General features: G+C 36.1%; 1 protein-coding gene and 1 long non-coding RNA gene across 3 annotated transcripts in view; both read right to left on the bottom strand.

The window, feature by feature from the left end:
* The window catches only part of astn1 (astrotactin 1), a 233,134-nt gene extending 212,342 nt beyond the window's left edge, over positions 1-20,792 (bottom strand). For both annotated transcript variants that reach the window (XM_059563470.1, XM_059563469.1), the window contains exon 1: positions 20,252-20,792. In XM_059563470.1, the coding sequence (XP_059419453.1) occupies positions 20,252-20,543 (292 nt within the window). In that variant the 5' untranslated portion in view covers positions 20,544-20,792. The remainder of the gene's footprint in view (positions 1-20,251) is intronic.
* Positions 13,539-14,385, bottom strand: LOC132154799 (uncharacterized). The gene is made up of 3 exons (XR_009437201.1): positions 14,074-14,385; positions 13,907-14,037; positions 13,539-13,757 (listed from the first exon to the last, which is right to left on the bottom strand). It is a non-coding gene; the product is annotated as an uncharacterized LOC132154799 (long non-coding RNA).
* Positions 20,793-26,919: the final 6,127 nt, after the last annotated feature.

A 26,919-nucleotide genomic window follows, 5' to 3' on the forward strand; every position in this document is an offset into this window, starting at 1 on the left:
AGTTACAGGGCCCATGACAGATCTTAAGTGTCCAGAAAGAAATTTGTTACCCATCCTCAATGGGAAAGTGGCAAAGCAACATTGCTAAAAAAAAAAAAAAAAAAAAAAGTGGCCCGGCAAAATTGCTCAATAAGTTGCCGTGTATCATCAGCCTAAGTCACCATTGGCTCACTGAGCACCTGTAGGTCTAACCTTCACAGAATTTAAAAGGCCTCACATCCGTGACCCATCTCGCACTTCACATCTTCTGCTCTGGTCCAACCGCTACCCGTGGGACCTCACGCACACCGACTTCTCACATGAGAGAGAACTCTCCCGAACACCACCAAGTCAGAATAACATCTTTGGAGTCAGTCACTCTTCAACCCGGAAGAATGTAATTGCAATTCAAATGCTATCGAACCTTCAAACCATCTAGACTTTCATCCGAGAATGCATCCAGATGCTCATTCAGTGTCCAAGGGAATGCAAGTATTGTACATTTAACTAAAGGAAACAGAGGTTTAATATAAGCTGTAGACCCTGATGTACAGTAAAACAATGCTGAGGTTCTTTGCAAATGGTTAACCGACTCCTTTTTAATAGCTTCATCCCCTGAATGGTTTCATTCAATCAGTCTCATTTGCCCTTCCCCCTATGTACTGTATGTGGGATTGTATGTTTGTTTAGACTAGTTATGTGTTTAATTAATAAAACTTGTGTGCATAGATTACATGAGTTTCTGATTCCAAGTTCCAAAAAGGCAGCATACAAGAATCATAGAAGATAGTATAGAACTCATATGAACTTCTTTTCTGAAGCCATGCAATAGCTCTGTGTGAAGAACAGACTGAAAATAATGGCTTGCAAATCTTGCTTGACAAAGCAAGAAATTTTGCTTGAAAAAGTAGCAGTTTGGACATTTTCCTTTTGTGCTCAGTGGAAGAAAGAAAGTCATATAGGTTTCTGAAAGATATGTGGGTAAGTAAAGGATACCAGACTTTTAATTTTTTGGTGAACTATTCCTTTAAAATAATAATGTGGAGAAAAAATAGGTGTAGGAAGCAGTAGAATTCATAATTAACCTTGATTTTGTGCTTCTTAGCTGACAAATTATATAATGAAACTATTAAAAGGGAGTTTAGTAAGTAGTTTTTTCTTTCACTGACAATCACTGAGCGAGTTTCCTATGAACAAGTGCGAGGTAATGAAAGTAAGCATCTTTTTTGTTTCAGTTCTCAGACTACCTCCCAAGGGGCCACACTCTTTCAAAAAAAGATGTTGCATAATTGTCAAACCAGGCATCCAATACTTTGTAAATTATAAAATCCTGAAAGATCTGCAATAATCAAATGATCATATCCACACCACTCTACTCTGACATATTATCCTCTGTGTTGCAACCAGCTGTAAAAAAATATGTCTTCTAAATAAACGTGATCTAATTATAGACATTACTGTAGAGGCCTTGGGTGCTTAGCAAATCTACACACAGTTATACCATGCACAGCAGTGAGTCAACAGCTCAGCCATGCAGATGGAAAGAAAGAAAGGATGCTATTATTAACTATTCCTTACACAAACAAAAGACAGAATTGAGCTGGGAGTGGGTCTACGCTTTCAAACAAAAGTATATCCCATGAACAAAATGAAAAACAATGACCTGACCTTCAAGAGCACTCGCTCACCTCATATGGTCCAACCCTCTTTCTGACAGACAGTGGCAGCAATTCTCCAAGGGCATGTTACCATCTCACTCTGACCTAGGGCAAAACACTTGTCAACCATTTTGGGATTCTATTTGCTCGCTGAAGACTAGTGAAGGCTAGCTGGCAAAGAAAGATTGTTGGAAATGATACATAAAAACGTGGTTTTGTCATTTGGTTTTAGGTAACAGAAATGCAATGTGACAGCAGACTTCTGGAATGACCTATTACAAAAAATACCTGCATTGATACCTTGTGCTCCATTAAATAAACAAGTCTTTGAGCGTGCCCTATGTTATGTGGTTACGCTCAGATATCTAGTTATCACATTTATTCAACACAATCATTGTAATGTGCTGCTTTAAGGCATTTGATGTGAAGGTAGACTGTGTGCTAGGCTGTCTGAATTCTCCCCTGAATACCTGGCAGCACATTTATTACCCAATACAGCTGTACCCTGGTAGAATATTTCACCTTGCAAATCCATTATATGCATGTACAGTACAACCACTATTTAAGTGCATAAAGGTGTTTTTGGGACACAATTGCTAATATGACCATGGACAATGGCAGGAAGTTGGGAGAGAGAAAGAGGAAAATAGAATCACAGCATATCAAGAGAGAACTATTCTGACAACACAATTCATAAAGTTAGCATTTTTGACTCTTTTTTTAACAAGATTGAGATTTCTTTAATGATTTTGAAAGAAGTCTCTTATGCTCAACAAAGCTGCATTCATTTTAATTCGGTGAGATATTATCATATAATAAATGCATTATTTTCTATCTTAATAGTTTTTTTTTAATAAACTGCTTTTTTAAAAGCATTTATTTGAAATATAAATTTATTTTAAAAAAGAAATTAAATTCATTGTCACTTTATGATCAATTCACAACATCCTAGATGAATAAAAGTATTAATTTATTAAAAATAAAAAATAAAACTTGACTGACTACAAACTTTTGAACAGTACTAGTGTACATATGCTCTAAAATTATTTTAAAATCAGAAGCACATAAATAAAAAATACATACATAAATGAATTTATCCTGTATTCAATTTATTATTCCATTGGTAATTTGTTTTTGTTTTTCTCTGAGGGTGTTATTCCCCCCACCCACATATACTCTTGAGTCAACAAGTAAATCATGGTGCTAGGCGAAGTCAAAGGTTCAATTCTCAGGGAACATCCATACTAGCAAAATGTCTACCTTAAATGGGGTGCAAATCAATATGGATAAAGGCGTCTGCCAAATGCATAATGTGTCCTGAAAAGATCAAGGAGTTCTGAGATACACTGTAGCCTATACAATCTTTGAAATGTATCTTCAAAACAACATTCTTCTTAGGCCATAAATCAAAAAGGTTTATTTATTTAATTTTTTATTTTTTTGGAGGTGAGGTAAAGCTAACTCAGCCCGACAGGCTTCAACACAACACACACAGTTTCCCACTCTTTTTCAGTAATCATATTCCAGGACTTCAAGGACTTTTCCAGGTCAATTTAAATTTGATTACAGCTGTAATAAAAGACCAGGACATTGCCCTAAAATAATATATTTCTCTCTCTAGAAGTATTTAAAAACATACATTTTATGGCCATGACTTAACTATAAAATCAGCTCTCTAATATGAGCTCTTAATTATATATTACAACAAATGATCACGTAACCATAGCAAACAAATAAAATAAAATAGATAAATATATAATTAAAGTATTTAAAAATTTTATTTAAATGTTTGAAAATAAAAATAAATTATTTCATTATTAATGCTAATATATCCCAGAACAGATATCTGCTGTAATAAAACAAAAGAGCCGGTGTCCAGTTGCCGATCGTGCATTTGGAGCAAAAACAGGTCACTTCCCATGTATGGCTGTTCAAGCATTTTATAGCATTACATTAACTGTTTCGAGCAAGTGGTAAACTGTTCATTGTTGGCTAAAAGAAACAATTACACACACATGATGTGGGAACACGAGCGAGGCCGGTGGAGTGATTGGGAAATCAGCGACACCTGCGACCCACCACCGGTCTCGAGTCCCACAGAGGAGATGGAAGGATATAAAACTGGAGCAACGACAGTGAAGGACGAGAGAGGACCAGGCCTGGGTTTTATTTTATGTTTTGGTTTTACTTTGTGCGCATCAGTCGTCCGTGAGGGGCTGATGCGCTGTGTTGTGTTTATTTTATAATTAAAGTTTCATTTTGATTGTCCGCCGGTTCCCGCCTCCTTCTTCCGGATGTATATGAAGGTTTTATTATTACTGTAACGATATCAACCTTTGTATTCATCCGGAAGAAGGAGGCGGGAACCGGCGGACAATCAAAAACATTTTAATAACAAAATAAACACAAAACAGCGCACCAGCCCCTCACGGACGACTGGTGCGCATAAAATAAAAACCAAAACACAACTAAAAGCCCAGGCCTGGTCCTCTCTCCTCCTTCACTGTCGTCGCTCCAGTTTTATATCCTTCCATCTCCTCCATGGGCCTCGAGACCGGTGGGTCGAACAGGTGCAGTTCATCTCCAATCACTCCCCCGGCCTCGCTCCCATGTCCCTCGGCCCCGCCCCACTCGTCACATACCCCCATCGCCCCTCGCAGGCCGGGGGGTACTCCCGAGACTGCGCTCTACTCCCCCCCCCCCCCCTCCCTCCGGGGGGGCCGCTCCCGGGGACCTGCGGGAACCTGGGGGTAGGACAGGCGAGGCGAGAGAAAAGGAGATGGAAGGAGGAGCGACAGAGACGAGAGAGGGGAGAGAGGAAAAAAAAAATAAAAATTCCGGTTCCCAGACGCACCGCTGCTCGGCCCTCCACCAGCTGGGTGATCTCCTCCGCGGTGCCTGGCGGTGGCACTGGACGGCCCTCGGCGGACGGCACGACACTCCTCCGCCGCCCGGTGGACGGCGACGGCTCCTCCGGTTTTGGGCAGCCGGCAGGAGTCCCCCGTTCCCTGCTCCTCCCCGTTCCGGCGGAGGCAGCAGGCTCCGGCCACCTGGCGAACGGCGCCGACTCCTCCGCTCCCTCACGGACGGCAGCCGTCTCTCCACATCGTGGGCGGCCGGTAGCGAGCTCGCCCGTCCCCGGCAACTCGCTCCAGTCCACCGCCTCGAGCGTCCATGGCGGCACACTCCTCGCCTGCTCGATGGCACCGCGGATTCACCACAGCGGCGAGGGATCTTCAGCAGCGCGTCCCTCCTTCTCCCGGGCTTCGGCACCACTGTAACGATATCAACCTTCATATTCATCCGGAAGAAGGAGGCGGGAACCGGCGGACAATCAACAACATTTTAATAACAAAATAAACACCAAAAACAGCGCACCAGCCCCTCACGGACGACTGGTGCGCATAAAATAAAAACCAAAACACAACTAAAAGCCCAGGCCTGGTCCTCTCTCGTCCTTCACTGTCGTCGCTCCAGTTTTATATCCTTCCATCTCCTCCATGGGCCTCGAGACCGGTGGGACGAACAGGTGTAGTTCATCTCCAATCACTCCCCCGGCCTCGCTCCCATGTCCCTCGGCCCCGCCCCACTCGTCACAATTACATATATATATATATATATATATATATATATATATATATATATATATATATATATATGTATGTATGTATTTTTTTTAATTTTCCAGGACAATTTTCTAATTTTTCATGTGATTTCCAGGACTGGAAAATTTGTCATCTATTTCCCAGGGTTTCCAGGACTCGGGAGAAGTATTTTGTGGCTGTAAATCATGTGGCTGTGAATGACCTCACTGTAACATTGTGTTGCTGAAAAGCCCATTACCTGCACCACAAGCCCTTCTATTCTTTCTTTGCTCCTGTCTTGATCAGACAAGTATGCAGTCTGTGTCATCTTATTAGCCTGGGCTCTCCATAAGTAGCAGCACAGAGCAGTGGCAACAAAGAGTGAAACCTATACAGAACGTATAGGCTGAAGTGAAAAGAGATGGAAATGGAAGCAGGAAAAGTGTAGCATTTGGAAAGATTACAGGGTACAGGATCACACTTAGGGAAGTATTAAATGAACACATTTAAGGGTGTTCTCTTTGAAAGTGATTGAGGAGACACCCTGTTCTTGGTTTGGCATTAAATAGGGTCACTCCCATACTGCCAAAAGCCAATGTCACTCAAAGTTTCTTACTAAGCTCTTGCTCACACACTTTTCAATTAAAATGTCTCATCATGTATAGCAGTTGAAATGTTTTATCAAAAATATGATGTACAGCTGTACTTTCCCAAGTGTCCATATATGCCATATTGTGTGACGTTTCTCACCAAACCACTGCTTTTGGCAGGTTAAAAGCAAGATCCCAATTAACTGATGACTTTTCCATTCTTATCTTACAACACAGAAAATCAGATACATCTCTCTCCCTGTGTGTGTGTGTGTATGAGAGACAGAGGGAGAGAGAGTGTATATATATATATATATATATATATATATATATATATATAAACATACTGACTAAAAGTAACGTTAAGTCTATGAGAATGGGTTTCTCAAGACAGGTGGTGCATTAGACCAGGGGCTCATCTCCTGTTTCCAAAATGCATCACAAAGTGCTTGAGAAAGCTGTAAACTAATTCCACATTGCACAAGGTGCAAACAACCTTACGCCTGTTTTACACATACTCCGTCTGCGGTGTTTCGTATTTTTGTACGCACCATTCCAGCAATCACGCGGTTGCGGTCCATCAGTGTGTTCCAGGAGCGGTGTGTCTGCACTAGTGCAGCGATCGTTTATGTACCGAGCAGCGGACTGCAAACGCTTCCTGTGTGAAAGCACAATGAGTCCGTTCTGCTTAAGCACCACATACGAAACGCACACGGACTGCATACACACTGCAGATGGATTATATGTGAAACAGGCATGCATCTTGTCGAGGTTTCCATTGGGAAGCTTCTTTAAAAAAAAAAATTCCCTGAAGCAAACCTGGCAGCTTCAGCTGCATCCATGTTAGCACGTCACGTTTGATGTGGTAATTTCACAGTAGGCATACATATAGGTTCAAAGACTCGTTCTTGACCCTACAGATTCGGCTAGGTATACATCCGCGCTTAAATATCAAGGTGAAAGTCATCATAGCTCGCCTAGTATAGACCCAGCTCCCAACCCAACTTTGAGAATAGATTAACGGCAATATTTTTTTTATCACCCGCTAAAAGTCTCACGTTAACGCAGCACGTTAACGCTGATAACGGCTCACCACTAATATATATATATATATATACAGAATACAGGAATATTGTGAAATATTATTACAACTTAATATAATAGTTTTCTATTTGAATATACTTTAAAAAAAAAATTTATTCCTGTGATGCAAAGCTGAATTTTCAGTATCATTACTCCAGCCTTCAGTGTCACATGTAACATCCAGTCTATCACATGATCATTTAGAAATCATTCTAATATTCTGATTTATTATGAGTGTTGGAAACAGTTCTGCTGTCTAATATATTTGATGAATAAAAGGTTAAAAAGAACTGCATTTATTAAAAAAAAATTCTAATAATATATATTCTAATAATATATTTTCTTTACTATCGCTTTTTATTAATTTAACACATCCTTGCTGAATAAAAGTATTGATTTTATTTTATTTGATTTTAAGAAAGAAAAAAAAGTACTGACCCCAAATTACTGACCAGTAGTGTATATTGTTATTACAAAATATTTATATTTTAAAAACATACAGTAGCTTCTTTTTTTTTTATTCATCAAAGTATCCTAAAAAAGTATCACATGTTCTGAAAAAATATTAAGCAGCAGAACTGTTTCCAACTTTGATAATGAATCACCATATTAGAATAATTTCTAAAGGATCATGTGATAATGATCCTAAAAATTCAGCTTTGCATCACAGAAATAAATGATAATTTAAAGTATAATACATTTAAAAACAATTATTTTAAATTGTAATAATATATCACAATATTAAATTGTTTCTGTATTTTTGATCAAATAAATGCAGGCTTGATGAGCAAAAGAAATTTCTTTCAAAAACATTAAAAATAGTAATGTTTCCAAACTTTTGGTCTGTACTGTATATATATATATACTGCATATTTACAATTTCAAGCTTCATTTATAATGAAGCCTCTCTCTCTTATTTGAAGGAAATAAGAGAGACTTTTCACAGCAAATCCACCCCTGACATTTAAGATCTATACAAACAGGTTTATGACAAATGACCATATCTTTCTCAAACACTGTAAAATGTAATTTGTTGACCTGAAAAAAAATGCAAATGATTGCCATTTAAAACTACATTACCATTATTATTATTAATATGTTTGTTTGTTTGTTTTTAAGAAATTAACACTTGTATCACTGTAGCAAGGATTCATTAGTGACAGCATAGACATTCATAATGTTACAAAAAATTTGTGTTTCAAATAAATGCTGTATTTTTTAACTTTCTATTCATCAAAGAATGATGGGAAATCACATTTACTTTTAAATAGTACAACATAATGATTTCAACACTGATAATAAGAACTGTTACTTAAATATAAAATCAGCATATAAGAATGATTTCTGAAGGATAATGTGAGACTGAAGACCGGAGTAATGGCTGCTAAAAATTCACCTTTACCATCACAGAAATAAATAACTTTTTATAATATTTTAATAGAAAACAGTTATTTTAAATTATAATACAATTTCCCAATATTACTGTTTTTATTATATATATATATATATATAATATAAATGCATTCTCTGTGAACATAAAAACCTATTCTCAAAAACATTTAAAAAAATCTTATCAACCCCCAAACTTTTGAATGATAGTGTACATAAACATACTCATTGGGTTTAAGTTCATAATAAAGTTTACTCAAAAAGGGTCAAAAACGAGATTTAGTTCATGTGTGATTAAAAATTTTTTCGCTGAAAATGAATAGTCCTCCCAGAAATTAAAATTCTATTATAATTTATTCAGCCTTGATTTGTTTCTTCCGTGGAACACAAAACAAATTTCTATTTTCTGCAGTTAATTAATTTAGCTCAAAAATATATAATACAGCACAAGGTAATTAGGACTTGACTCTGAGTCAATCATTGAACTGATTGAACTGATCCCCCCAATACATCATAGTGAACATAAATCTGAGCTTTTGTAAAATACTGACATTCACATGTAGAGAAATGACTTGAATTCCAAAGTGTTCAAATTCGCCAGAGGAAAACTAATCACTCTAAACATGACTTCACACAAAACAAATGTAGCCAACAACAATACAGTCAAAATAATTAAACTCTATACTCATTCATAATATTAACCATCATACACCCATATTTCCCATGCTTTATGCATAAATGATTCACAAATGCTTTTTTTCACGAGCTAATTTGCCACAACAATTTAAAGGAGCTGTATGTAAGAAATCTATTTCAATTAATCATAAAATGGCCCTGATGTGTCACTAGACATTAAAGGGGTGGTTTGGGATTTTTGACATCGGACCTCATTTTTAGGTCAGCCTGGTTGTTATTCATCAGTGGAGACATTTTTTTTTTTAAATTATCCAGTCCTTATATTTGGATAGTTGGCCGATGCTAGGCTAGCGCGAGTCAATGGGTATATGTTAGCCAGCCATTAAAAACCGTTTTACCCACTCCACAGTGCACCAAACGCAAATCAATTATAACACTAGACTATCGATGCAAATGTCCGTTGAGAGAATAATGTTAGAAAGCAAACTTACCTTTCATCTCAATGATCCTAAAGGAACTAGTTTCTCAGCCACTGCTATGTGATGTTAGTGATAATCAGTGTGCCAGTGTCAGGTAAATACACTTGCGTCATGTGTGGACCGGCTCACTCGGTTGCCTAGGTAATCAATATCACTCCGCTGCTGCTGTCGACAAGGCTTATGATTACAGGGAACAAATTATAACTAATGCAATGTGATGAAAGGTAAGTTTGATTTCTAACATTATTCTATCAACGGACATTTGCATCGATAGTCTAGTGTTATAATTGATTTGCGTTTGGTGCACTGTGGAGCGGGTAAAACGGTTTTTAATGGCTGGCTAACATATACCCATTGACTCGCGCTAGCCTAGCATCGGCTATATATCCAAATATAAAGACTGGATAATTTTTTTTTAAAAATGTCTCCACTGATGAATAACAACCAGGCTGACTTAAAAATGAGGTCCGATGTCAAAAATCCCGAACCACCCCTTTAAGAAATCATGTTCATTTCAAATACTTATATCACTGACAACAGTAGTCCGGCCAGGATATTGTCATTTTAAAAGTTGACTTGCAGCCCTCAACTGATGTTGATGTTGTCATTTTGTGTTTTGGCCTGACGCGCCTCCCTCCACCTATCTACCAATCATGAAGTCAGTAGTGTTTCGGGATCCGTGTTGCCAGCTTTGCTGTAACCTACCCTAACTCCAGTCGGATAAAAATGTCTAATGTTACTAAATCAAAAAGACCTCGTTATAATTCAGAAATCCGTCGTGACAAAGTCCGAAATAAAACCAGAATTTGTATTGGAGATGCTTTTGAAAGATGGAGACGGCTGAAAACGGAGAATAATTTGATAACAGACGCCAACGATGCTATTTTTCTCCTGGACAGGTAAGATTCATCTATGCTTGGCTAACTTGTACTTGATGTCAATGGACATTTCATATATTCATGACAGTCGAACAAAGTTATGCATGTTTGTGCAAAGTAACATAACGTTAGCTCACATGGACGTATGCTAACATTAGCAATGCATTATAGGAGCCCGTTTCTCTGTCATAATGCTGAGACGCTGAGGAAAACAACATTAGCACGCCCGTTATGGCAATTTGAAACGTAACGTAATTGAGACAGTAGCCTAATGTTACCTCAGTAAAAATGATTTGTCATTTGTTCTTCACGTATATCGTGGACTAAGTTACACATGCTGCAAGTTGACCTGTATGACCATTGTTAATGTAATTTAGTTACCCTAACAATATTTTCTGATGGAACTGAAAACAACCCTGTGATAGCCAATGGTGATATTGAATTTGTCCCGCGTTATAATTGCTGTGGCAAATGTTTTGGTTATTTGTTAGCCTACTTATGACAAAAAACTTTAGTACTGGTAAATCGATTTTTTTTTTTCGTATTGAAAAATAAGGAATTTTTATTTTGTTGTTTATATGTTTTTGTTTTGTTTTGTTTTCTCAGATTTTTTTCTTTTTTGTAATTGTATTTATATGTTTAAAAAAAAGAAATCAAATCAAAAACGCTTATCTCTTCAGCTATTATGGCCCCAGCACCTCAACACCCAGTAAGAGAGACTTGAAGAAGCACCACCTGACTGCACCATCACTTTCCAGTATTGTATGTGCATCATCTGAAACACTTTCAAATCGGTCAGTAGTCAGTACCACTTTTATTTCTTTTTTTATTTTCATTGCATATTTTGAAACAATTTGGGTCTAAAACAACTACACCATTTACAGAGAGGACCTGTCGCCTATTGAGGAAAGACTGGAGGATGATGTGAGCACCATGGATGCCTCTGAGGTTCTGGAGGAAAGGTAGATAAAGCCTCTCAAGCTTCCTAATATGCCAAATGATAAGAAATGTTGTAGAAAATGTACTTAAAAAAAAAAATCCATTGTGACCGCTGTATTGTTTTAGAGAGATAAATACCTAATGAACAGTGTTTAATTTCCACTGGGTTTTACTGTACATTGAGTAACAAGATGTTCTGCTTTGTATTAACAAATATAATTTTCTATCACATTTGCCAGAATTGATTGGGGGGACAGTGTTAGTAATGAGGAGATTGAAGCAGATGACAGTGAAGATGAGGACTATGTCCCTCGTATTTGTATTCGGTATGTTAACATTGGATCCCCTAAGATTATTCACAATACATCCTCGAACATTGATTAAATGAAATATGTAAACATAAAAATAAAAGATGTAAGTTTTTTTGATATTTTCTGGTCCCTGTAGTATCTCAAAGATAACCCCGTCTCTGTATTTGCCATTTTTATTTTATTCATCTTGATTGGATATCTATCTGTAATTGATATATACAGTATATATCTTTCATGTCTTTAGGTTGGGTGGAGCATTGCAGGCACCACCATGCATTGACAATCTGCCTGTGATAGATGCCAGTGAGACAGTACATGACATCCCGGATGTAGAGCATCCATCAGTCACCTTACCTACAATTCAACAACATGGCTTTCCTGATACACTGGAGGTCATGACTGAAGATGACCTAATCGGGAAACGGGCCTCCATCACTTATGAGGCCTGTTTGAAGGCGGTCGTACACGGTGCGAATTTCGGATGGTCGGAAGATCGTACGTCCACGCACATGGCACAAGTGAGTTTATCTGAAAATCGTACTGACGAGATGATATACGACACGATTTTACAACCATGAAGCAATCGATAGACGTTGATAGACGCGTTCGACTTGAAGCACCGCTGCACGCACAGAAGGATCACTTTATGACATTAAAGTACCGCGAAAGCGATAAGAGAGCACACATATCCAAAACATTCGAGTCGCTCTCGCGGTACTTTGATGTCATACAGGTGATCATTCTGTGCAGCGCTGCTTCAAGTGCTTCAAGTTTAAAAATGATCGGGAGGTCGGAAAGTGCTCGTAAGCCACTCTGCTCGGCTCGTAATTCATCGCAAATGATACGAGCCGCGACCATACGAGCATACGTGATTTCCTCACGATTGAAAAAAATCGCATGCGAACTCGTACGACAGCAAAAATCGCACCGTGTACGCCCGCCTTGAGGCAAATTGCAACATTCCTTGTGCTTCCGGTTCAAAAGTGCCCATACACATGTGACGTCAGCAAAGTGGCGTGTCAGTGTCGCCCTCCATTTGAAGTTACCATTACGCGCAGGGGTACTGCAAGCATCATGGAATGGGTAGGTGTTGTAATCATACTAAATTGCAAATAAGTGTAGATTGGTGTTGGAGGCAATGTCAATACGTTGACAGTGGTTTTGTGTAACTCAATCAAGCTTCCTTTGTAGTTCCACTTAGTGGAAGCAATTCTATGTTTGTATTTGATAATGCTAAATAGCCTAAGTTGTGTCCCATTTATTGTCAGACCTGCCCTGTTGGCCACACTGTATGGAGATGGAGCTCACAGCCCACTTTGAGGTACGGGATGCTAGCAGGGGACTTCATGTTGGCAAGCAACATACTACTCTCCGGAAGCAACTACGCCAAAGGTCACATGGTCACAACCCTGACCATGTTCATGGCCATGTAAACTTTTGTGTCACAAGCTGCTTATCAACAATTTCAGACTAAAAGTTTAAACAGTACAGAGCAGATGAGTCTAGTTTTCTATTTATACTGTGTAACCTTTATCATTATACCATTTTATATACTGTTTCTCTACATCGTAAAAAGCATAGTATTGTTATTCTAAATAAACTTTTTTATTGAAAAAATGAGGAAGGCTCTTTACAAACAAACAAACAAACCAAAACACAGAACAAATCAAAAAACAATTTGTAAAACCATATATACAACAATAAATAACTTGAATTAAACTGTTCACGTTAGAATGGTATCAAATGGTGGGTACAAAGCCAGTGTACTGGCCTTGGGGGTCAGGGTATTTGTCCCTTATTTTCCATATACAGCAGCTGGGAATAACACAACGGTTATCCAGACCCAGTGACCCATGCAGCCAAAAGTTGTATTGACGATAAGCAGCATACCTAAATTGTCTGTTATCATCTCCTGGCTCTATAACTTCAGCTACCACCAACATATCATTTCTGTAATCTCTGTGAATACACAAATAACCATCTTCCAGACAATACCGATCAAAATGTGCCAATTTGCTGATGCATTTCTCAGGCCCCTGGCCACAGCATTTCCTTTCAGCGTCTGTGGCCATTTCCCTGCAGTTCCCACAGGTGCACCATGGAAGAGCAGCGTTAGGTGGAGTTGTGCTGTCCAATGGAGGAAGTGCATCAAAAACCAATCCAGGATTCCGGGAGAAGACCTGGGTTGCTAGTGCTCATAGCCTCACTTCACTCATGCCCTGAATGAGTGCCTAAGAAAACAAACCATAATAGAAAATGTGTTATTTACATTTTATTAAAAATAACAAAGATGCTAACATTGATTCAAATGGTGACTACTTATTACAAGCCATAATTTTACTAGAGTCTATCAAATATGTAGCATATTCTGGAAACAAACCTCTGTCCGGACCCTTCGGTCAATTTGGATCATCTGAACTCTGTTCTCTTCCTCTGCATCTCTGCCTCCTTTCCCTCTCCTTCCTCTGCTGCCAACTCCAGTACTTGGACCTGCATTATCTCCTCTTCCACCTCTCTGGCGTCTTCTACCTCTCTGGCCTCTTCCACCGCTCTGACCTCTTCCACCTCTCTGGCCTCTGTCACCTGGTGCAGGGCCCACACTCTCTCCTTTTCCACCTGAAACATCTGCACTCTCTCTTCCAGCTCTCTGGCATCTTCCACTTGGTCCATCTCCTCCCTCTATATTCTCTCCTTCTCTCTGCTCTGTGTCTCCTGGACCAAGACCTGCACGCTCTACTCTTGTCCCTCTCCCTTTTGCTCTTCTTTTCCTTTGTCTGTGCCTCCTCTCGCCTTCCCAGCTCTCATCAGCCTCACTTAGGACAGCGGGCACCTCATAACTGAGGTCTGAATCAGGCTGCAACAAGTGAGAGCAGTACAAGTGCTAACTCAAAATAAACATTCTCTACCTTTTAGGCTATGTACTACGTTAGTGATGGTTTGGAAGCACTAGGTGCAATTCCAAGGAAAAAATTACTTTTTCTAATGTCCATAACACTAATGAAAAGCATAGTGTAGCCTATGATTTGAAAAATTTGGGCCATTTGGAACGTTTTGTAGCCTACTTGTTTTTCATGCAAGTTCTACAGCCAAAAATAATAGAATGTCATGTAATCTTTCACATCACATATTTTAGCGTTATGGACGTGTGCTGCAGGGTAAGTAAAAAAATACAGCTGGCCACTTTCACTTATAGCATTAGCTAAATGAATAGCTGTATATTTGATATTGGTTACACATAGTGACATAGGCTTGTGCTTGTACTTACATTAATGACAGATACATAACGTTACAAGTTAGACTAACAGCTACCGTTCTGTCTGTCACGTACGAGCATACATCTTTATGATTATACTGTCACATACAGGCATAAATCTTTACGATTATACTGTTACATACGAGCATACATCTTTACGATTATACTGTCACATACGAGCATAAATCTGTACGATTATACTGTCACATACGAGCATAAATCTTTATGATTATACTGTTGCATACGAGCATACATCTTTACGATTATACTGTCACATACGAGCATACATCTTTACGATTATACTGTCACATACGAGCATACATCTTTACGATTATACTGTCACATACGAGCATAAATCTTTACGATTATATTTAACTAATGACAATTAGTACATTTTTTAAAAACATAAAATGTTTTTCATCAAAATATCTCTCATGAAGCATAAACATAATTAAATTGAAAAAAACATAATTGAAAAAAAACTTACTGTGTACGTCTGTTCATCACTTGCCATTGGAAGCTCATTGAAGCAGCCTACGTTTCTGCTGAATCCTGCAGCTTATCTGGCAACCTCGAGTCAGGGGGTAGGGGGAGTGGATACACCGCTCTACAGTATTTTTATAGTGATTGCAGTACCAGTTTTGGCCACAATCCTACATACGGCTCCTTTAATATCACTCTCAAATAAACAATGGTCTCCCAATAGGTATAGATTAAAGAAAATATACTGCATTTGATTTAAAAACCCTTTAAACCTTTTCAGGACTCAAGGAAATAAATGAAAACAGAGGATTGTAAACAGATCGAACAAACTCCTGATCCTGACAAGACAGGGAATTAATTTGTTAGCCTTTTCAGACAGTCTTTTTTAAACTTCTAGTTGGCTAACAGAAGTTATGTTGGATCTGCTAGAGATTTTAGAAACACAAGGGCATTGAACTTAAAACAGTCCATCAAGATTCACGTAGACACCTCATTTTATTGAACAAAATGAAAGACTCACAATGAAAATCTCCTTGGAAAAAGCTTTAGAAGTGTACTTTTTCATACAATAATGTCAAATGTGTCTGAGCTGTGGTGCAGTACATGCATGCTCACTGTGTCATGCCGCAGCGTTGTCTATATGTCTTATATATTAATACTATAAAACAACATGCTAGAAAGTAGAATCTTTCAGGAATTACAACTACAAGTGTGGGCAATTTAATTGACTATGTGCTCAATATGCAAGCTAGTATGAATGCAAGTGTTTGAATTGCTTGAGGGTGTCAAATCATTAGCTACCCTCGAGCTATGCTGCACATTACTGCTGAAAGGGTGCATCTATATACCTGCTAAAACTATTTAATCTAAAGTGAAACCTGAGCAGAATGATGATAATTTTAGCCTGAGGTACTAAACAAGGCATTATGAACAATAAAAGTTACATATAAGTAAATGTCACAGCCATAAACAATAAATAAAATGAATCAAAAACAAAAGTAAAAAGAGTCCTGAGGACCAGTTAAACCTCTCAACATCTGTTATTACATTGCTGAAAAAGTTTTAAAGCTTAATAGCACATCTATTTTTTCTTTGTACAAAGAACTCTCTACAGGTAGCAACACATGGTGTCTCATAAATTTTGCCAGCAGCCTGTTAATGCAACTGCACTTTCCTTCAAATAAAGTTTGCAGAAGTCAAGCTCCCTCTGTTTGCTTGTCCTGTGCATGGCCCTGCCGACAACATTCGAGCGTGCATAAATATCAGTTCCTCTGTGAATACCTCAAGGTTTGCTTTGCTTTCTTATACAAAGACACGCTAAACACTGTCATCCTTTGGAAAATTCAACAAGGCAAAAAACAAACAAAAAAACAAAAAAAAACAAAGTGACGGATCAAATTTTATCACCATATCTCCTGGATGTTATTATTTAAAGGGATGTTCTTAAAAGTCATTGTGAGTAAAATCTAAAGTATGTGTTGTTCCACATAATCTGAGCCTGTAGTTTGTGTTGTTGAGGCAAACTGAATGGACTCATAGGCTAAAAGACATTGAGAATCGGATAAAGTAAATCAAGAACTTTGCTGGAAAGCAAAATCCGACCTCATCCATTTGTTTGATTTAAGATGTTTCTACTTGAATTTCTGTATTTGAATTTGTTAAATCAATGACTTGTTGTCAAATATACAACGAGGAATTCCAAGTAATTACATTTTTCCAATTTGTTAAGATTCAGTCAAAACAAATGCATATCCTATGACAACTATAATTGCACTATGCAAAGACATGGGAGCTGTTTGTTAGAAACAAAAATTTACATATATTGACTGTGACAGAGATGAGACTCAAAGACAGCGCTTGCGACTGTAAACTAAAAGAGAATTTGCATTTGATTATCTCCAGATGTAGTTGGGTAGAATTGCTGTTCCTCCAGAAGAGGAAGCATAATGTCACCACTCTTCAAGGCATCCTTCAAGCACCAGCTCCTGTTACCCTGGAAACTATTCATTGCCACCATCTCCCTGTGTTGTCTCTCAGAACCTTTCTGACAAACACACAGTAAAGCTCACCTCTAAATCCTGGATTTCACTCAGAGAGAGAGAGTTGAAACATGGATCATTAAATCTTATTGTATTTGCTTTATTTCAGTGCACTCCCTTATAAAAGTGGCCAGACAACTTAATCAATTATTATCTCCTATTATATATTTGTGTGTGTGTGTGTGTGTATCAAAACCTTAAAAAATTATAACTATATACATTACAGTTGAAAAGTTTGTGGTTTATCACAAATCAGCTGCAGCCATGAATTCCTTTTTAATCCATTATACCCTACTTCGCAATACTACAACCAAACAGAAGCCAGCTAAAGAAAATAAACAAACAAACATTTCTATCTAGATAGGTATTCAAATTACAGTATGTCCGTAGATTTTAAAACAAACCTATGGACTGCCTACACTCATTGAACTCTCAACTCTCAACAAAGCCTGTTCTATCAAAGCCAATCTAAAACTAAAACGTTCATTTCAGAGATTCTTCCTTTTGGATGGGCATCGCCCACACTCGCACACCTATCGTCTGCCCCTGGAATTAATTAAAAGCAATATAAGTCTTTGGTGTGTTCTCATATATCTACCTCAAGTAAACATGTGTGTGCGAGTAAGAGTGTGTGTGTGTTTGTGAATGCATTTGTAGACTGTACCAATTACCCTAATGTATCCAATTAAAAATAGCTTGCTCAAAGACCAGTGATTAAGACTATGTTAAGACTCCATATATAATCAGGAAACAAGATCACAGAGTGAAGGGAGGGACGTGCAAACACCCTAGCCAACATTTATAACACTAACTTGAAATTACTCCCCATGATCATTCGAATCAATCTTATGCGAACAAAGAGCAATAGTGGGACACAGAGGCTAAAGGAACAGAGGAGATGATCTAGCAAGAATGAGATTTATGAAGTAAGGTAAGGTGCAGTGTCTGAAAGAAATTAAAAAGCACTGAGTCTAATGTGAATTATTAAAGCTAAAGGGACGGCAGAAGGAATCTATTATAGTTTGCAAAAATGTTTCCACTGGTCAGAAACAAATCACTCTAGCAAGTTTTGATCATACTGAAAATGGCTTATTTCTCTGAATATTTCTTATTCATTCCTATTTCTATGTATCCTGGGCTCAGTATGTTAGAATGTGAATGTTGACTTTGGCCAATATATAACTGAAAAGATGAAAGTGAAATTGAAACTGGTTTTAAACATTAAATCCAATATAATCACAACAAGAAGTTCCAATAAAAAAAAATAAAAAAAAAAACAGTTTACATACACTTACACAATTCTTTTTTGGCCTATTTAAAGGCCAGCCGGTTTCTGCAGAGCTGGTGCATGCTATTTATGAGTGGTTTATGTATTCCAAAGTGCTGAGCTTATTTGAATTATATGCGTATTAAAATCCTGATTAATAAGAACATTGTGCTATGAAAAATGCAGTCACATCTGAACATTGTTAACAAACTGAAATCCTGGTTAACTCTGCATGCTGACATTATTTTTAGACTCTAAGGATTTAAGTTATAAATATGCAGGTCTTCATGCATTCAATTATGTACATATGCGGATCAAACTGTTCTGTTCCTAGGTGTAACCTTTTTAAAATTTGCTAGACTATTTAAGCTTAAATTAAACCATGAATTAATTATATATGAAGTACAATAAATATTGCAACTGGGTTATGTATTATGTATGTATATTTTTATTTTTATGTATATTTGTACAGGCAGTGTTTGTGTTTTTCTCAAAAAAAAAAAAAAAAGATGCTAAAATAGAAAGCTTACATCACCTTTAAGGTCACAATTAAGAGAAGATTCTAAAAGGATTTGCTATTTCACCATGTTACCTTCCTGTTTAACATCTCTTGCCAGACATGCCTAAAGTTAGAAACAAAATGACATCTTTGACAATGCTACAGCAGTGTGAAAATAAACAGTCAACCCCAACACATCTTCTATGACAGAAACAAATACTTCACAACATATATCTGATTGGCTGGCAATGACTTATACAACTGTCCACTCCTTATCTGCTTCCTTTTTCACCTCAGAGTGAGTAGGAGACATGCATGCTGTGTTCAGCACCACGGACAGCAGCCAGTGGGCCACCTCATAGAAACTAGTTGCTTGTGACAAATTTTCACAGTATTCAGCTTTTGAAACTATATTTAAACAAATTAAAATCAAATACTTGGAGTTCTGGTATATATATATATATATATATATATATATATATATATATATATATATATATATATATTATTTTATTTTTTTCTGAATGCACTTGGTTCTTACAGTAACATGAAGTGACACACTTTAGCGATAAGATTTATATTTCTAAACTACTATTTACAGCAGATATTATGGAATATTACATCAAAGTTTATTAACTTTGTTTTTTATTGATGTGTGTGTGTGTGTCTATCTATCTGTCTATCTTTCTATCTATCTATCTATCTATCTATCTATCTATCTGTCTGTCTGTCTGTCTGTCTGTCTGTCTATCTCTCAGGAATTACATCAGAGCACACGTTTATTTTGTTGTGGTTGTTTGCTTGGTCTATTTTCCTCAAGAGTTCAAAACAGGTGAAGCTGTGGCACAAAGTTCACATAAGTTCTCACAAGACTGTAACCCAGTGACCAATTTGTCTCAATGGAATCACAGCTGTATATGTCACATATTCATCATTAAAACATCTGTCTGTAGCCTACTACCCTGCCAAACGAGCATCATGCTTCCTGTAGCTTAAATAACACATATCTGCAGCTTATGACTATTGTTCCGAGAGAAAAAAAAAAACCACAAGATCTGACCTAACTGAGTTTCTGGACAAGGCCGGCCATTGATATTTCTATTAATAATCCCAATAGCTATCACAATCAAGTATACTATTTTCTTTAATATGAAGCTAAACTGATGATAAATAACATCACTCACCCAATACGAAGTACGGAAGCTCTGTATTTTCCAAATCGTCAACGACGACTATCTCGCCCGGAAAATCGTTCCTGACTGAGAATAGCAGCTTGGGCTCGGAGGCCGACGGGCTGTGCATGATACTTAGGTCGTTCTCTCGCAAAAACGGCAAAGCGGATACCGTAACGCTTTTCATTTTGCACTCCATGTCTTGAGACTGATCTTCTTCGCCGTTCAGACATTTCACACCAGCAGGAATGAAGATGACAATCCAGAGAACGCCGATAAGCAGACCGGAGTGTGGTAGTAGCATCTTGCCGGTGAATGCAGCTGTTGTCGGGCTGCGGCAGTCGGTAGGCGGCACACTGGGAGCTGGAGGAAGAAGAGGACCGGGAATGCGCTGGCAATAAGCTAATCGAGCTATTGCGTGAAAATAAACAAAAAAGGCAGGGTTAAAGACTCAGATATTTTCCTTCCCGCGGTTGCATATTCTTGTTGTCATCATAACACGACTCGGCTTAGTGATGACAGCGAGAGAGGCGGAACAGCGCAGCATCGGAGCCCGTTATTGGGCTTCTCCACCTCAAGCCATTTAAAATGATTTTTCTTGTTGCAGTGGGTAACCATTAGCAAGAGCTAAATGTAGTAGTCCTGTAAATTTTTAAAACTTACCATGGTTTGCCATAAGTTCTACTTTATAAATTTAAATGTGCTTATATCATGAACGTAACTGTCGTAAAGTGGCCTACACACTCTTTTTCTTCTTTTGTTCTGTTTTAGAACTTTATGTTCTAAATGTGTAACTAATCATATTCATGGCAGAAAACTTGTGTTTGCATATATTTCTATGTTTTTGAAAGCGGTTTCTTCTGCTCATCAAGCCTGCATTTATTTGATCAAAAATACAGAAAAAAAACAGTAATATTGTGAAATATTATTACAACTTAAAATAATAGTTTTCTATTTGAATATACTTTAAAAAAAATAATTTATTCCTGTGATGCAAAGCTGAATTTTCAGTATCATTACTCCAGCCTTCAGTGTCACATGTAACATCCAGTCTATCACATGATCATTTAGAAATCATTCTAATATTCTGATTTATTATGAGTGTTGGAAACAGTTCTGCTGTCTAATATATTTGATGAATAAAAGGTTAAAAAGAACTGCATTTATTCGAAATAAAAAAAAATTCTAATAATATATATTCTAATAATATGTTTTCTTTACTATCACGTTTTATCAATTTAACACATCCTTGCTGAATAAAAGTATTGATTTTATTTAAAAAAAAAAAGAAAGAAAAAAAAACTGACCCCAAATTACTGACCAGTAGTGTATATTGTTATTACAAAATATTTATATTTTAAAAACATAGCTTCTTTTTTTCTTTTTCTTTTTTTTACTTTTTATTCATCAAAGTATCCTAAAAAAGTATCACATGTTCTGAAAAAATATTAAGCAGCAGAACTGTTTCCAACTTTGATAATGAATCATCATATTAGAATGATAGGATCATGTGATAATGATCCTAAAAATTCAGCTTTGCATCACAGAAATAAATGATAATTTAAAGTAGAATACATTTAATAACAATTATTTTAAATTGTAATAATATATCACAATATGACATTTTTTTCTGTATTTTTGATCAAATAAATGCAGGCTTGATGAGCAGAAGAATCTTCTTTCAAAAACATTAAAAATAGTAATGTTTCCAAACTTTTGGTCTGTACTATATATATATATATATATATATATATTACATATATATATATATATATATATATATATATATATATATATATATATATATATATATATATATATATACATATATATATATATACATATATATATATATATATATATATATATATATATATATATATACATATATATATATACATATATATATATACATATATATATATACATATATATATATATATATATATATATATATATATATATATATATATATATATATATATATATATGTATATATATATATATATATATATATGTATATATATATATATATATATATATATATATATATATGTATATGTATATATATATATATAATTTCCTCTGATAAACATTACAAAACAAATTAACATACATAACAATAATTAATTAATTAATTAAATAGCTAAAATATGTAAAAAAATATGTGATATACTGGTCTGCCATTGGCTGATTTTAGAGAGGATTTGATATATGTTTAGCTGGTCAAATCATGTTAAACCAGCTTAGCCCACCATAAACCTTCAACTTAGGCTGTTTTAAGTGTGTGTGTGAGCTAAACCTGACAAAATCACCAAAGACCTCCCTTTGGGGACGTCCTCATTTCTAAATCTGGTATAAAAATAAAGTAACTAACGATTTATTTATTTTTTATTTTTTTATTGTAAAATTGCAGAACGTTTTCTGTGAGGAGTAGATTTAGGTGTAGAGTTGGTGTTGGGCAATAGAATATAGAGTTTGCACAGTATAAAAATCATTAAGCCTATGGAATGTTCCCATTTAGATAAGTAAATGTGTGTGTGTGTGTGTGTGTGTGTGTGTGTGTGTGTGTGTGTGTGTGTGTGTGTGTGTGTGTGTGTGTGTTTTCATGTTTATATAGAAATAGAAATTGAAAAAAATAATCAATAACATGTATTTCTACTGAACTTCTGAATGTTTGCATATATATATATGTATAACTAGCTGAAACTGAAACTTTTTTCTGTAGTTTTTATTTATTATAAGCTGTCAATATTTATTTCTTTTATTTATTTGATCTTATTTTATTTATTTATTTTAATTAATTTTTACAGTGAAAATAAATGTAAGATATGAGGGTTACTAGAAGACTCCCAGCTAGTTCACTGACCAATGTGGAAAGAAGTCGAGAAGCCAAGAGCATCTTTTCAAGCAAACAGCAGCTGCAAGCTCAGGGAAGAAAAAAGAAAGAAATGGTGGAAAGAAAGAAGCAGTGCAGTCTGTCCCAAAGAATGATCTCCTTGTGTAATCTTGAGCTTATTCCAGCACCGAAGCAAGGCTTTAGCAAAGTGTGAAGCACTTTTGTGATGAAAGGGCACAGTACTCATTTCAGCTTTGACCTGCTCAATAATTGAACTTTGAGGGCGGTGGGGGGAGAGAAGAGTATCAACGTACTCGTGGTCCGGTTGCTGTGATATCCTGTTCTCTTTTAGGGTTCTTTCTGCAGAACTCCCTAAGCTATTACTGCTTGTGGTTTACACATCCAAAGGCAATATAATGACGTGGGCAAAGTGAACTGTCAAAATAGTATAATCACATTAGTCTGCTGAGGATTTGTCTTTGTCGCTCTCCTTATTACACTATAAAAAGATAGATTATATTATTAAATTAGTTGTTATTTGTATTATATAATAATAATAATAATAATAATAATAATAATAATAATAATAATGCAAGCATTATTATTATTATTATTATTATTATTATTATTATTATTATTATTATTGTTAATCTAATGCAAAATATGCAGCCTCTTTGTTTGTTCAGATTAAATGGACAAGTTATGCTAGTTACCAATTTAAAATAAAAAAACTGGAGCTCTATCATGTCAGCATGTTCTGTGGAATCTAATCAGACTTGACACAAATTCTTGTCCCTTTAATCAGTGGCAAAGCCAGAAGGCAAATGTGTATACAGATAAATATAGAATAGCTCTGTAAGCAGAATTACCATTACATTCTTAAAAAAATAAAAATAAAAATAAAAATACCTTAAGGTCTGTTATCAACACACAGCTTTATGTATAAACATAAAACAACACACACAGTGAAATAGCCTTTGCAGTCCAATTAAAATTAAATCTGGGCAAGCAGCTCATTCGTAAATTTAAATAATTCTTAAAATGCACAAGGAATTTGCAACTAAGACATTTTCAGGACACTTTTTATAATGCTAGTTGTTCATTCAGTCACACTGAAAAGCAATCTCAAACTGCATATGGTGTGGTTTCTGATAGTGCCAGAAAAGGTACTGTAAAAGTCATGTTCATAGTGAAGGGAAGATACCACATTATACCATTATATCACTGGAGACCAGTGCTGAGGAACATGAAAAAAACAATTTTCTCTACAACAGGATACCATGAAAGAAGCCTTCAAAAGATAACAGCCTTTTTGTGACATGAGAAATGATATGATATGCATTGCCAGCTTCTGTGTTATGCATTTGTTTCCATTTGAAGCAGCATTGGCCTTTGTGATAGCCATGGCAACCACATGCAAGTCAGTTGTCAGATTTAGAAAAGAAAATCCACATACAATATATCCACGTTTTCTGTAAGGCTTAACAGCAGCCTGTAGCATATTGTTCTTATGCTTAATAAAATGTCCCTGCATTTTTAAAATGGTGTGAAGCAGGGTTTAGACATACAGTAAGCTTCTTTTCTAAGAAAAAACATACTTGGCAGCATAATGCCACCTCTGATATAACAGCACACCTTTTCCACATTTATGCAGATTTCTTATAAAATGCCAATACAAGCTTCTCATAGGTTATCGAGGTACATGCATGCTCTCCCACATTCTCAAATTTCTGTAAAATGTTTACAAGAGAAGAAACTGGAAGTGGGTTTATGCCAAGCAATTAGAATAAGAATTAGAATTCATAAACGTGTACATGCCTTTTCTCAATTACTACTGCAAAATGTTTCCAACTGAGTTCAATAGCACACAAAATGATCTTTAGACAGTATGACTGCACTTTATGAGGACAGACAATAGTTCTGAGAAATAGCACTTGATAAAAGATTATGCTCAAGTACTGCTGGGAAATTAAAGATCCCCTATTTGGTTGGATTTAGGAATCTCTTAATAATTCCCAAATTTGAAAATCATTAGTATATAATAAGAATTTTTTAGATAGACTAACAGCCTTTGAATTATACATGTATGTTCTGTGAAAGGTCTTCTTTATACAAAATTTCTGCTAAAAGATATTCTGGTAGCACTTTATTTTATATTCCTGTTCCTCATGTACATACTATGTACTTATTATAGTAATTTCAATAACTATGTAATAACTAGGTACTAACCCTGAACCTACCCCCAAACCTAACTCTACCCCATGTAGTTACCTTGTATTACCAGAACTTTCTTAGATAAATACACTGTAAGTACACTATAAGTACATATAAGTACACGTACTGTAAAATAAAGTGCAACCAATATTCTACTGCAGTCACGTACTCTGCAGGTAATGTATTTATTGGTAGGTGTCCTTTCAGCAATATGTAAGCATTAATACAGGCCAGATGTTTGAACAAATGAGAGACTAACCCCTACCCTCACGTACAAGGTGTTAGCCCTTTACCAATTAGCTGGAGAAAAACACAAAGCTATGCATAAGATTTTGCTGAGACAGCACACACACAAGAAACCAAAGAAGGGTTGCAAAATTCGGAAGGCAAAGATCTGAAATTGCTTTTCCAGAATTGAAAAGTTGTAAGCAGTCAAAACAGTGTTATTTTAGTACCACTGAGATATTTATTTTTGTTTGTTTGTTTGTTTGTTTTTTTGTTATATGTCGATATAGTTTTTATTAATTTAATTTGAATTTGGTTATGTAATTACAACCAATTAAACTATTTACTATATAAAATGCAATCTGTTTTTTGTGAGTGGCATTACATTTGGCTGTTTGACTGTGACTTCAAATTCAAAATATGGGTTTGTCAAAAGTACTCAACTTCAGATTTTTTTCTTCATATCAGAGCATTGTCTGTACATTTTAACACACAAACACTTATACTAAAGTTTTTGCAACAACATTACTTCCATGTGAAAATAAATGATGTATGTATGTATGTATGAATGAATGCATGAATGAAAGAATGAGCTAGCAAGCAAGCTTTGAAGGACGGACAGTTAAAAATCTATTTATGTTAATATTCAGTCAGATATATAATGAGGCTATTATTCTGTAGGGTTTTGTGGGTTAAATGTCCATTTTTCCTTCCACTCACCCATTTGTATACAGTGGCAGTCTGTTCAGTCAGTCATGATATGCACACAGAACACTTGGAAATGTAAGACTGGGAAATAAATATATGAATAATGTGATATGTCCAGTCACGGTCATGAATTGCAAGCAGAAAGACCTTTCTGACATCAGATCTAATGCACAGTGTGGGGAATTCTGACATTTTGCATGCTAGCATAAGAGAGATCATTCTAAAGTCTAGTATTATTTAATTCAAAATGATTATGAAGAAAATATCATTTTCAGGCTCATATGTTTGTGAACAACAACAATAATGATGATTTGTTCATAGGTTAACAAGAGATTTCAAATTGGATTTATTCCCTATGAGTCAAAGCAATGGTCCTGACATCTGCTGATCGCTTTCATTCAGGTTTTCTGTAGATCGGAGTTATGACATTAGCACAATTAGATTTATCCATATTCATCTAGGGAATTTTCAACAAACATCATTTATCTCATGAATCCTTGAAGTAATGCTCAAGCCAAACTGATAAAAGAGAAACACAGAAAGAGAGAAAAGACATCAGGTGTTCTCGTGTCCAGACTGATTGTGGTCATTTGCCAAACTTCTCTACCGAGATTGTCCCCTTTGAGTGTTTTTTATATGTCAACGTCACAAGACAAATATCAATGGGGAGTATCTGCCCCCTCACCCCAAAGAT

This window comes from Carassius carassius, chromosome 12, assembly GCF_963082965.1.
Source record: "Carassius carassius chromosome 12, fCarCar2.1, whole genome shotgun sequence".
In the NCBI taxonomy this organism is placed as follows: domain Eukaryota; kingdom Metazoa; phylum Chordata; class Actinopteri; order Cypriniformes; family Cyprinidae; genus Carassius; species Carassius carassius.